Source organism: Vipera berus, assembly GCF_964194415.1.
Source record: "Vipera berus genome assembly, chromosome: 4".
Classification (NCBI taxonomy): Eukaryota; Metazoa; Chordata; class Lepidosauria; order Squamata; family Viperidae; genus Vipera; species Vipera berus.
The window spans coordinates 74,991,586-75,005,404 of NC_138206.1; the positions used below are offsets into that span (position 1 = coordinate 74,991,586).

The window sequence follows — 13,819 nt, forward strand, 5'->3', positions numbered from 1 at the left end:
GATGATGGGCAGGAGGCTCATCCTGAAAGGTGAGGCAAGGCAGGGGGCAGGGCAGGGGTGCCATTGCTGCAAGGCGAGGCAGGGGCTAGGGCAGCCGTTGCCTGACACCATCGGCCCCCGCACACAGTGAGCGCATGGGGGCCAACAGTGTCCGTCAGTAGCCACAGCCTGCCTGCCCCTCGACCGGTGCACTCCGGGGCTCTGCAGCCCACTGCCAATACTGGGCCAGCCCTCCAGCAGCAGGCAGAGTAAGGAGGGGGGGGGAAGCACATGATACAGACTGCCGGATGCACCTACTCCATCCCATGTGTTTTTGCTTGTGATTGGAGAGCAGGTTGCTGCTGGTCATCTCCTTGGCACCCTCGCAGATCTTGCCCTTGGCCTGCACATGGAGCCTGTTCCCCTTAGCCCCGCCTCGGGCCACCAGTGCCAGCAGCTTGTGAAAGTCCATTAGGCTACCACCACTGCCTGGAGCACCTGGCCCGCCCAGCACAAAGGAGGTGAAACAGCTGGCTAGCAAGCTCGATTAGAGGTGGTAGAGCACGCCCATGCCCAGCAAGCCAAAGGCCACCCCAAGCGGGGAAAGCCAGATCTCCATCGGCGCCATGGCCCTCCAGTCCCAGCTAGGCTTGTGTCTCCCTCCATCTCTGCTGGGCCTGGGTGGCCATGACACTGATGGGGATCTGGCTTTCCCCGCTCGGGGTGGCCTTTTGTCTGCTGGCCCTGGGCATGCTCTACCACCTCTAAGTGGGGCTTCCTAGCTGACCGCTTCACCTCCTTCATGCTGGGCGGGCGTGCAGCTCTGGGCGGTGGGCCTAATCGACCTGTGTGAGTGGCTGGCGGCTGTGGTAGTACTGAGGTGTGAGAGGGAAGCAGAGAAAAAACCCCTGATCCCACGTAAGGTGGATTATTTTCTCTGCCATACTTTTAAAACTCTCTTTAAAGTTTACTTGCTGCAGAATGTGGATCCTTCCCATTCTGCTTCACCAAATAAAACAGTCTGGCAGTGAACATCGAGTGGAGAAAAAAACCAGTCTCAGGTAAGGTGGAGTATTTTCACTTGTCAGCAGGAAAAAAACCCAGGTTTTTTGAGACGCCAGACTACCGTGCATTCACATGCATCCAACCACCTTGCTTGCTGCAAAGCCAGATTGCAGCAAGGAAGGAAGGGATTGGAGGCACGTGACTGAATGTTAGTCTGACCATTTCTGGGCCAGTTCTCCAAACTCAAAATAAATTACCACCTTTAAGGAGCCTTGGTGGAGCAGTGGGCTAATGCCTCCTTAAGTAACACCAGCTGCCTGCAATTAGTGCAGGTTCGCATCCCACCAGGCTCAAGGTTGACTCAGCCTTCCATCCTTCTGAGGTAGGTAAAATGAGGACCAAGATTGTTGGGGGCAATTAAGCTGACTTTGTAATAATGCCGCTTGTGGGGTGTGTGTGAAAGCCCTAATAAGCAGGCATATACATAGAATGAAGGCTACTGCTAAGCTTGTAAGCCGCCCTGAGTCTTCGGAGAAGGGCGGGATATAAATGGAATTAAAATAAAATAAATAAATAATAAATTAGGTACTGGTTCTATGAAATAAATCCCACCACTGGGATTTATTGGGGGTTTTGTGGGGTTGTTATTGACGGGCGATAAGATGGTAAGTCCAAGGAGGCAATTGTATTCCATTCAGCCATGAGCCAGTTGTATTCCATTCAGCTTTTTCCGTGATACAACTCTTGTGATTTAAAAAATGGTTTAAAGGTCAGGGAGAAAAAAATGCAATGAGAAGGGGTGTTGTCTTACCTGAACGCCTTTTCTCAGCATGATGATGGAGAATCCACGAATGGGTTAACTCTGTCTTCCTGCCCAATTAGACTAAGTCTGTCAAATTTGCCATGCCTCTCCTGGGCCAGGATACCTCCCAGTCACGACGAAGGCAAAGCTATTGATGACAGTCCAACGTGTTGGCTCCCATACCCCGGACACAGGACCTGACGGACACTAAGGGGTGGGTGTGGATTCTCCATCATCATGCTGAGAAAAGGCGTTCAGGTAAGACAACGCCCCTTCTCCAGCATGATAGATGGAGAATCCACGAATAGGACATACCAAAGCCGCCCTGTCCTTATGGGAGGGAATCAATCTGGGCCTGTGTCCCACCCTGTGGCACTACTTCTTGTAGCACTCTCCAACCGAATGAGGCATCTGCGGATGCAAACCTATCCAGTTTATAATGCCTCATGAAGGGGAAAGGCAAAGACCATGTTGCCGCCCTACAAATATCCCTAATGGACACCTGTATTGCCCACGCCATGGAAGTTGCAGCGCTGCGAGTGGAGTGAGCAGTGATATGACTTGGAACTGACAGTGAATGTGATTGGTACGCCCCTGCAATACAAGCCCTGATCCACATGCCTATAGTGGAAGCAGAAACCTTCTGCCCCAAAGTAGAAGGTTGAAAGGAAACAAAGAGGGCTTCCGACTTGCGAAAGGACGCTGTCTGCTTAAAGTAGTGGCGTAAGGCCCTGTGGATGTCCAGGGTGTACCATTGACGTTCCAAGTCATGAAATGGATGAGGACAAAAATCTGGCAGAATTACCTCCTGCATTCTGTGAAACAAGGTATTGACTTTTGGAATAAGGAGTGATCCAATTGAAGGACCATCTTGTCATCATGAAAGACGCGTAAGTCCTCTCTGATAGAGTTGCCAGTTCAGAAATGCTGCTAGCCGACATGATGGCTATCAAGAAGGCTACCTTGATTGTCAAGAACCGCAGTGTACAGGTTCTGATGGGTTCAAATGGAGGTGAGGTAAGGGCCTGCAAGACCCGCGGCAAATCCCAAGAGAGATACTGGTGAACCACGGGTGGTTTGGTGTTGGTTGCTCCCTTGAGAAATGAGTGTACCACAGGATGTTGAGCCAATGGCTCTGAATTGCCACATGTAAGTGCTGTGGATAGAGCCGCCACTTGTCTGCGGATAGTATTGGGTGCCAAACCCTTGTTGAGCCCCTCCAATAAATAGTCCAAAATCCTCGGAATGGTAATAGCTGAGAGATCTAACTGGTTCTTTGCCCACCAGTGACAGAAACTTCTCCAAGTGGAGTCATAGATTCTGTTTCTTGTAGGCCATCTGGAGGCCTGAATCATCACAATTATGCCCGGCGAATAGGACTCACGTGTCAGGAGCCGCCGTTCAAGTGCCAGGCGGTTAATTGGAGCCACTGGGATTATGGATGTTGCAGAGCTCCCTGGCTGAGTGTAATATGACCTGGAGGAATCCCCCACGGGGGAGAGATGAAAAGGCTCACGAGGTCGGCAAACCATGGCCATCTTGGCCAATGTGATGCAACAAATATCACCTCTGCTCGTTCTTGCAGTATCTTGTGGATGACTGCCGGGATCAGAGGGAGAGGCGGGAATGCATATAGCAAGCTCCCAGGCCATGGACTGCGGCGGGCATCTGTTCTCTCTGCCCCTAGAGAGGGGTACCAGGAGAAAAACCTTGGAAGCTGGGAGTTCGCTGGAGAAGCGAACAAATCCAGTACCGGATGACCAAACCTCTCTGATATCTCCCCGAAGAGATCGGGATGCAGGCGCCACTCAAGAGTGATCCACTGTCGACCTGCTCAGAAAATCCGCCTGCTGCATCTGCTTCTCCTGAGGGAGAAGAGGTTGGTCTGCCCAGGATCCCAACAACTGGGCCTCGGTCATAAGGGACCTGGAATGGGTACCCCCTTGCTGGTTCACATGGGCTTTTGCCGCCACATTGTCCGTGAGTACCAGGACATGTTGTCTCACCACCCTGTTGTGGAAGTGGTGTAGGGCCAGATGTATGGCTCTGAGCTCCAACCAGTTTAAGTTGTGCTTCAGGTCTGACCGGGACCACCGGATCTGAGCCAACTGTGACCTTAGGTGCGTTCCCCAGCCAAACAAACTGGCATCCGTAGTTAGGGTGAGCCGAACGGGCTCCTTGAATAATGAGCCTCTGGCTACCACTGGGGAGGTCCACCACTGGAGGGATCTTAGGGTCTGAGATGGAACCCTTACCCTTTGGTTGGAGGAGCTGGTGCCCAGTCTCTGAAACGGGAGCAAAAACCATTGCTGGTTACTGGAGTGTAGTATGGCCCATGGCACTATCGCCATGCAGGAAACCATCTTCCCTAACAATTGGGAGAGAATGGCCAGTGTAACTACACGCTCCTTTTGGACCTGGAGGACCAGGGCTCGGATGCTGTCCTGATGTTCCTGAGATAGATAGACTCTGCATAGTTTTGTGTCTATGACTGCGCCCAGGTGAAGAAGGCAGGTTGAGGGAACTGTCTGGCTCTTTTCTGGGAGTCTACCTCTGTGAAGATCTGACCTGAAAAGTTAATACAACCCAGGTGGCTAGAAAGGCCCAACAGAGGCTTCACTTTCTTAGGGTCTTGTGGAAGAACAGGGTAGAACAACGGCTTATGACCCCCTTTTACCGGTCTACTATAGAGAGCATCCTCTCGTATGGTATTGTGGTTTGGTATGCTGGTCTGACAGCTGCGGACAGGAAAGTATTACAGAGGGTAGTGAGCACAGCACAAGACATTGTGGGCTGTCCCCTGACACCACTGAATGACATTGCCAGGGCTCGTTGCCTTGGAAGAGTGAGGAAAATTCTCAGGGATGACTCACACCCTGGACGGTATCTCTTTACTCTCCTACCATCGGGTAGGAGATATAGGAGTATAGCTAGCCGTACCAACAGGCTGAAAAACAGCTTTTATCCGTGGGCTGTTAGGCTTTTGAATGGGATATAATCTCTGTGAACCTATGCAGAATTGACTTGGGAGGCCGGTGTGTGGTGTAGTTGGTTCACATGGTGTGGAGGGTTTGTTGTCACTGTGTGTTGGGGGGAGAGAGCACGGGGGGAGGCTCAGCTAATCTCAATGTACACATGTTGTACTTTGACAATAAAGGTTTATTATTATTTTGAAAGTTCACCGAGAACACATGGTCTTGGAGGGTCTTGATAGACAAGGCCAGGTCCGATTGAGCCGTCTGAACAGAAAGGGATTGGATGAGGATGTTGTCCAGGTAGAACTGGATGTGTACTGGAACTGACCTCAAATGCGTGGCCAGTGCCACCAAAATCTTTGTAAATACACTTGGAGCCGATGAGAGACCGAACGGTAAGGCTCTGTATTGATGATGGTGGTTTGTGTAACAGAACCTGAGGAACCTCCGGTGGTCGGGAAGGATGGGGATGTGGAGGTATGCTTCCGTGAGGTCAACAGACGTCAGGAAGACTCCTCTCCTGATGCTGGCCAAGATGGACTGTAGCGTTTGCATGTTGAATTTCTTGTATGCAAGATAAGAGTTCAGCCCCTTTAGGTTGATAATTTCCCTCCATCCTCCCAAAGCCTTTGGAACGATGAATAGGATGGAATAGAACCCCCTTCCTAGCTGTCCAGCCGGTATTGGTTTTATGACCCTTATTTCCAAGAGGTGCCGAATAGCCTCTGTCATGAGAGCTCTCCTGATTGGATTTTTTGACAGTGGACAAGAAATGAAGCGCTCTGGGGGTTGGATATAAATTCTAGAGACAGGCCACACCTGATTGTGTCGAGGACCCAAGAGTCTGTGGTGGTGGTCTCCCATTTCTGAGCAAAGAGAGTCAATCTGCCACCAATTGGGGGGGCCTCCCTGAAGTCATTTGGATCTTCTGAAGGGACGGCCCCCGTGCCTCGAAAGGGCCGTTTGGCCTTAAATTGCGGCCTGGGTCTGTTTCTGGTCCCAGATCAGTCAACTTGATGGTCTGACCTGGGAGGGAAGGAGCAGGAGGGCGGAGCAAACTCCGACCCTGACCCTGATCAGAAAGACTGTCTATGGGCGTACGGGGTAGGCCGTTTATCTGCCCGTCTAACGAGATGAGACATCACCTTATGTTTGTCCTTGTTTTCCACCAAATAAGGTGTCAAGGCCTCTCCAAACAGCTCATCACCACAGTACGGGGCAGCCAAGCGCCACTTGGATTTAACATCCACTCGCCAGTGTTTGAGCCTGCGAGGAGTGACATTGGAGGCTATGGCTCAAGATGAGAATCTGGCAGCGTGTAGTGACGCATCTGCCATGTACTCCGAAGCAGCCACTAACTTGCCTAAGTCCTGGGGCTGGTGGATGGATCAGGTTGGGCAACCTGGTCAGGATCAATCTTAGCAGTAGCGCTGGCCTTATGGAGCAATGATTTGAAGAGCACTGGATTGAATAGGGAGGAGGGTCTGGAGCAAGATCGTCATCTTCTGAGAGTGGCAGGTCCACTGGGTCGTACTCCTCAGAGAACAATACTCTGCTGCAAGAAGACCGGGCAGGAGAAATAAGATCGGAAAAGTCTGGAGCTCCTGACTGGGAGAGATAAGACGGGGTCATTGAGGCCACCGAATCAGGTCCAGACCTTTGTTGCTGTGTCGAGGCCAACCCCTGGGCAATCGCCTGGGAGATCAGGGCCTGTAATTGCTCTGATGACTACGCTCCCTGCACTTCTGAGAGTCAAAGACCAGCTGCTGTGGGCGTAAAGGTGGCCTCAGGTCTTGACTGTGTTGATAGGAGGAGCCAGTCGAAGGTTGGGTCCCTGGGTGAAGGGAATTATCTCCTCCTGTTCAGCCCTGGGAAAGTAGGATTGGCCAGCGTCCCCATCTGGAGACCAAGCCCTTTGGGCAGACAAGGTGGGAGGAGCAAGATGTGGGCCAAATCCTGAGTCCTCTACAAGAGGAGAGGAGACATGGTCAGAGCCCATCATGCCTTGTTTCTGGGCTTTGGAAAACTGTTTCTCTAAGGCTTGGTGTCTCCTGCTGGCCTCTTTCTCTGCTGCTTTGGAGGGCCTTTTGACAGAAATGGCCTTGGCCTTGAGTTTCCCAGCGGCCTCCAGCTTGGAGGACTTGTGCTTTGGCTGCCCAGAACTGTTGGGGGCACCGTGCGAAGACTGAGGTGCCATGTTGTCTGCCATCACAATGGGAGATATCTCAGTGGTATGCTGAGAGGGATCTCAAGTAGAGGATCAGAGTACTGACCTGTGGCTGTATGCCACCTCACAGGGATCAACAAGTACTCTAGGGCAATGGTGGCTGCAGGACCAACTTAATGGACACTGGCACACCTGCAATGCTCCTGATGGCCGTAATACCAGTTGAAAGCACCTTTGGTGCACTGGACAGGTCTACTGTGGTGGCAAGATCACCTCAGTGATAATGGCCAGCTCACACGTAGCTCACTTAGTGGCGGCAAGATCACCTCAGTGATAACGGCCAGCTCACTAGTCCTAGTTGGTGGCAGCAAGGCCAAGAATGGCACGGCCAGCACACATCGTCTGTTGGAGTGGACGAGGAAACACCTAGGCTGGGTCCTAGGGCTATAACTGTTGCCTCCTGTAATTGACCATCCATTTCTGAGAGGCTTGTCCAGAGAATGTAAGTAGGGAGGTGAGGTAAAGGTGATTGGACCTGATGTTGTAGGAACAGCCAGAACTGATGGCCACTATAACCTCAAATGTGTGGCCTGTAATATTATCTCTCTACGGCCTTGATGCCATGGTCAAAAGAAAAGCTCTGATCCCAGAGCCTTCTGCAGTGGCTGGAAGAAAAGAAGTATAAAAGAACCCCTGCGCCTGCTTTACCTATGAAGTCAAGCAGTGGGTGGCAATATGCTCTAATTCCTCTAGCTCAAAGAAGCATGCACTCCACGCCCCTGAGGCTGGCAGAGACAGGCCACACCTGGAGCAATAGCGGCACCTAAAACGGCGGCCGCTACTGAGGAAAACTCTCAGAAGGGTTAGGCTGACAATCGGGAGAGCCAGTAAGGAAAGCTGTTACAGGCATGCTTGAAAAGCAGCAGAAGATTTCCAGAGAAAATCTCCCCATGTGGCTTCCAAAATGGCACCCGCAACAAGCACGCTGCGATAAGGGACGGAGGCCTGGGGCTTTCTGGAGACTGCAGAGTAAGAAGGGCACCTTTACCCAGTATGGCACTGTGCTGATCCCAGCGTAGCTAGAGAGATGAAGAAGGAATGTAGGCTGAGGTCTGTGGAGAGGGCCTTCTGCAGTGGCTGAAAGCCAAATGCTTCCTGGAGGTTGAAGCTCCAAAGGGAGAGGAAAATCTGCTGAGCGGTTAGGAGCTGCGCTGATCCCAACGCAAAGAGCGAAATGGAGAATTGATGAATGGAAAGTAAAGAACCATACAACCTGCTCAATGAATTCAGTCTGCAAACTGGAAGCCAAAATTATCACATCTATTCTGGGCACAGACTAAGTCGTGACTGGGAGGTATCCTGGCCCAGGACAGGCATGGCAAATTTGACAGACTTAGTCTAATTGGGCAGGAAGACAGAGTTAACCCATTCGTGGATTCTCCATCTATCATGCTGGAGAATGAGAAGCGCTCCACCGCCAGCCACTACTTTCCCCACCCCACCACTCTGACCCACCCCTCACATGGCGTCCGGCTCCCACTGCCACAACCCACCCCTCGCAGAGTGCCATTTCATGTTCTGCTTGCAGGGCACTGTCCACCATTTCTTTAGATTTCCCTTCTTGCTGCCAGATATTTTCCATCCATTCCTATGAGTTTGGGCTTTGGGAGGAGATCAGCTGCCTGCATCCACCAGGCCCGCTGCACCATACTGACCATGACTGCAGCCAGCACTGCCTCTCCTGCAACCTCCCCTGCAGCTGGGACACAGCCAGGTTTGCCGGCACCATCCCGTCATCACCCAGCACACAGGAAGGAAAACATCCACTGGAGGATGGTGGGTCATTTGGAGGCACCGCCAGAGCAGCAGGTACAGTGGGGTGAACTGCAACTACATGGCCACATGATGGGGTCGGGCTCCTACAGGTTGCCCGCCAAGCGCAGCTGCAGCTTATCATGGAGAGATGAGCTCCTCCTCCTCCTCCACGAGGCCCCACCCTGCCCACCCATAAGCGAGGCATGTCTGCACTGCTCCCCAGGTGGAGGGGGCACCTCCCCAACGGCAGCTCCAGGCTGGCTGGCCTTAGGCCAGTGATGGCGAACCTTTGGAGACCACATGTGCTGGGGCGATGGTGTGTGCCCACAGAGGGCGCTCCGGGTGCCGCCTCTGGCACACGTGCCATTGGTTCAGCACCAATGGTCTAGTGGTGAGGCTAGAAAGCAAGAGACCATAATCAGTGATGAGGAAGAACTGCTTTCTGCACCTGATTCAAGAACACATAGGGCAGAGAAAGGTAAAAGGTAAAGGTAAAGGTTCCCCCGCACATGCGTGCTAGTCGTTTCCGACTCTAGGGGCCGGTGCTCATCTCCGTTTCAAAGCCGAAGAGCCAGCGCTTGTCTCAGAACATCTCCGTGGTCATGTGGCCGGCATGACTAGACACCAAAGGCGCACGGAACGCTGTTACCTTCCCACCGTAGTGGTCCCTATTTTTCTACTTGCTTATTTAACGTGCTTTTGAACTGCTAGGTTGGCAGAAGCTGGGACGAGTAACAGGCGCTCACTCTGCTACACGGGCACTCGGGATTCGACCTGCCAAACTGCCGACCATCTAATTGACAAGCTCAGCGTCCTAACCCACTGAGCCACCGCGTCCCTTAGAGCAGAGAAAAGGCAGGAGCAAATAAGGTCAGTCAGATTACTCACAAGGAGAAAGCCTTGCGCTTCTTGATGGGCTGCACCAGAAACTGGCTATTTAGCACAGCAGACAGATGGAAGTGATGCTGAGAACAATGTGTTCATTTCCTAGTTGTGTGTTTTCTGGTCATTGTGATTCTTGCCTTGCTTTGGATTGACACTGTACCTTGACTTGGATCATGCCTTGTGAACCCTCTTGTATTGTGGGTGTACGTTTGCCTGGTGGGTTCATTTTGACTGGGAAACTTTCAAGTGCACTGAGGATTCATTGGCAATTGCTCTGTGGATTAGCATTGATCTGTTTGTGGCTGGACTTAATTGGAACAGTTCTGGGGTTTTGGTGAAGGGAGTTGCGGAGGAATATTAATAAACCCACTAAACCACAGTTATGTGTGTATGGGACAGTATACACACACACGTGTATACTGTCCCCTTAACTGTTCCAATTAAGTCCAGCCACAAGCAGATCAATGCTAATCCACAGAGCAATTGCCAATGAATCCTCACGTGTGTGTGTGTGTTTGTGTGTGTGTGTATGATTGTTTTTATATACAGTATTGCTTTATTGGATTTATGTTCATCAGAGTCACATTAGGTGAGATGGTTGGTCATATAAACAAATCAAATGAATTAATAAAATTAAGAACACCAATATAATCTTAAGTCACCCTTTTCAAGGACTGGAAAATTAAGAACAATCAGAATTTATCGAACAAAGACTCTGAATTTTTTGAAGTTCTACCCTAGTTCTGACTTTGACCTGACAACATTATTATTTTTAATTATCCTATCACATTTGATTATGATTAGCAAAGCAAACAGCATATGCATTATTCCATACCTAAAACATTGAGATATTTTAATATGTATAAACCGGTTTTTAAATAATTTTTCTATTCACAATATAGTAATTGGCTTATAATTTACGTAACATATTGCAAGTAAAACCAACCAAACAGACATGTACAGAAAATGAATTATCTTCTAAGTGCAATACAAAATAATGGTCTCAAATAAATGAGCCTTAGCAAGAAACACTTGTTAATAATGATTTCTGTGTAGCACAGTTAACACCTGACGTCAAACAATATCAGAAATCCATTGTGAGTAATATTATTACATGCAAATATTTGTTTGCAATCTAAATATATATTTGGTAAAATTTCATGCTACATGTAGAATGCATTACAAAGTTATCTAAAAAGTGAGTTTAGGGAGGCATAAATCTGTAGTATTCATTTACAGACTGAATAGAATTTCATCTATGAAGGTGATAATAAGAATTCACATTTTTGTATGTATGTATGTATGTATGTATGTATGTATGTATGTATGTATGAGCTAATTCTCTGGGATTTTAGAAGTTAATTCTCTGGGATTTTAGAATTCAAACAAACACCTGCCAAACAACACCCAGACTTAACCGTTGTTGATAGGAAATAAAAAAAATCTTGATGGTGGATGTTGCAATATATGGAAATAGCAGAACAGAAGAGAAAGAACTGGAGAGAGAGAACCATAAAATATAAAGCCCATAAAAAGAAGTATAATGGCTGTGGCAAAAAAATGCAGATAGTACCAACAGAGGCAGGTTTCTTGGATGCAATCCCAAAACATCTAGAGCACCACTTGAACACCAACAGCATTGATAAAATCTCCATTAGTCAATTGTAGTCAATTGTCAATTGTCCCCCCACACCAGACATGTCAAACACAAGGCCCGGGGGCCGGATGCGGCCCGCAAAGTGGTTTCATGTGGCCTGCGAACCCATCCTGGAAACAGTGAGGGAATGGTCCCCGCTGCCTTGGCCCTGGCCCAGGCTGGCCGGGAGCCAATGTACAATTTCATGGTGGCCATCTATGTCGAAACACATTCAGTCTTAGCTCCACAAGGCCATCTGGAAACAGCGAGGGACCAGCCCCTGCCATGTCGGCCCCGCCCACTTGGCACACGCTGGGGAGGTATCACCCTTTGTGAGGAATGAAGAAATGCACCATTGCCTGGAAGTGGCCAGCACATGGCCCTCCCTACTTCGGGCAGGCTAGGGGCTGGGCAGCATTGAGCTTCTCTTCAGATTCATGCCACCCGGCTCAGCCTCTCAGCACTGTGAGGAGAGCACCCCGCTGCCTGCCAAAACCAGGCAGGCTGGGGGCTGGGCAGCACTGCACAGGTAACATCGAGTCTCATGCTGCTTATGACATCCCCTCCCCCAGAGCCCACCAAGATATGTGAAGTAGGCGAGAGCCATGTGCTGGCCACTTACAGGTGATGGTGCATTTCTTCATTCCTCACGAAGGATGACACTTCCCCAGCTGCGTTTCTTGCCTGTTTTTCTCCCTCATCTCAAATATTTTCCCACCACTTGAAGGAAGGAAGGAAGGAAGGAAGGAAGGAAGGAAGGAAGGAAGGAAGGAAGGAAGGAAGGAAAGAGGGAGGGTCTGAGAGAAGTCCTGCCTTAGTCCTTCCCTGCTAACCTTTCACCATCCCCTTGCCCCCTCCTCCTGGCCTATCCTGGGGGGGTCTCCCATCCTATTGCTAAGGAAACTTTGGATACAAAGCCAGGTCTCCTCACATGGAGAGGGAGTGGGCCTCCCTCTTGACTTTGCCCTTGTACCCATCATAAGCAACCTGGCTAAGAAGAGTAAGCACAGCAGCAGCAGCCTTGAGGAGGTAAGTGTAGCTGGTGCACCCTTGGGGAATTGGGGCTGGGTTTAGTGCTCCGGGTGCTTGAGGGCTGGGCATTTGACCTCCATGCCACTGTCCAGGCCCCCCACACACATGGCCTAAGAGGAACAGTGAGGCTCCTCCAGTGGACCATGCCTTGGCACTTGCCCCGGTCCCATCTCCTTCTGACAGAGACACTCAAATCTGTCCCAATCCTGCCCAGGCCCCCATAGGTATCCTTGACACAAATGATATAGAGCTGGCCATGCCCACCCAGTAGGCCACATGCACTCTAGCGATGCCCACCCAGTAGACCGCACCCACCCTGGCCACACCCACCCGGCCCCCTGAGGGCAACCACAATGCTGATGCGGCCCTCAATGAAATTGAGTTTGACACCCCACACCAACTTCCATTCCTGAGCAAGCAACAAATTCTAATAAAAGAGTGATGCAACTAAGGTGCTATGATAAGTGGGTTTTAGGCAGTGTAAAACTCACTGGCCATTCACATCTGTTATCAGAGAGCTGAATACTCCACTCAGTCCCTTTTCAGCTTTGTTTATACAGTATATGAAACAACATTTGCAATACTGTTTCAGATTGTTCAAAAGTTCCAGGAATTTCCAAATCAATTTAGAATGTCTCCAAAGAAATTGAAAAGCATCTCGTTTAGTATAATTTTCAGGTCAAAACTGCATTGTATCCAACCACTCAACAAACATTAAAATCATGTTAGTTACACTTTATTGATACAGTCATATTTGAAATTAAAAGTAATATACAATTAAATATAAAAATATCATTTTCAAAAGAGCAGAATAAAAAAAGTACCAACGGCTTTCACCAGTTAAAGAAAAACAAGCACATCCATTTTAATTAAAACCATCATTAATAAATAAGTCAGGTCTGGTTGTTATTCTTCAATCCTTCAAAATTAGCATCAACTGAAGCAAACTAGTTTGCCTTAGTTTGATCAAGCTCTAATTGTTAAATATTTTCTACCTAAGGAAGAGATGATACTTGCCTCGTTGATGCTTATCTCTGCTTCCACATACTGTAAGCCTTTCTGAAGTATAGAGATAAGGGCAGCAGGTGGCACTAACGTTCCATTGATGTTGGATTGGCTAATATGACTCTCTATTCCAAATGTAAAGGCAGAATGGGAGAAACCTGAGAAAAAGGAAGGCATGATATGAAATCTAAGCTCTCTGCCATGTGACACATATACTAAATACAACACAGCTGAATCCTGTGCCAGACCAGAACAAAAGTGAAACTTCATAAATAATATACTTTAATAGATCATATATTTCCACATATCTGTCACCTTGATGATGATTTCTACTCTATATATTTGATGATTAAAGCATAAAGCTTAAGTGGCACTTTAGATAGAAATGAGCTGAGTGTTTCTTGTATCAAAGGGAACATAAAATAAATATTGTTCAACCAATTCTGAAAGAGGTTACATGTCACAGAAAGATCTGGTATGCAATGAGTTGTTTATTGATCCCATATCATTATCAAGTC

General features: G+C 49.1%; 1 protein-coding gene across 5 annotated transcripts in view; it reads right to left on the reverse strand.

Moving 5' to 3' along the window:
- The window catches only part of TBL1X (transducin beta like 1 X-linked), a 298,339-nt gene that overhangs the window by 50,821 nt on the left and 233,699 nt on the right, over positions 1 to 13,819 (reverse strand). For 4 of the 5 annotated variants that reach the window (XM_081327457.1, XM_081327455.1, XM_081327454.1 and 1 more), the window contains one exon: positions 13,314 to 13,459. The exons of the other annotated variant lie outside the window; for it this stretch is intronic. Coding sequence is in view for 3 of the 4 variants with exons in the window: in XM_081327455.1 (XP_081183581.1) it covers positions 13,314 to 13,459 (146 nt within the window). In the remaining variant the exon portion in view is untranslated. The remainder of the gene's footprint in view (positions 1 to 13,313; positions 13,460 to 13,819) is intronic. 5 annotated transcript variants of the gene reach the window in all.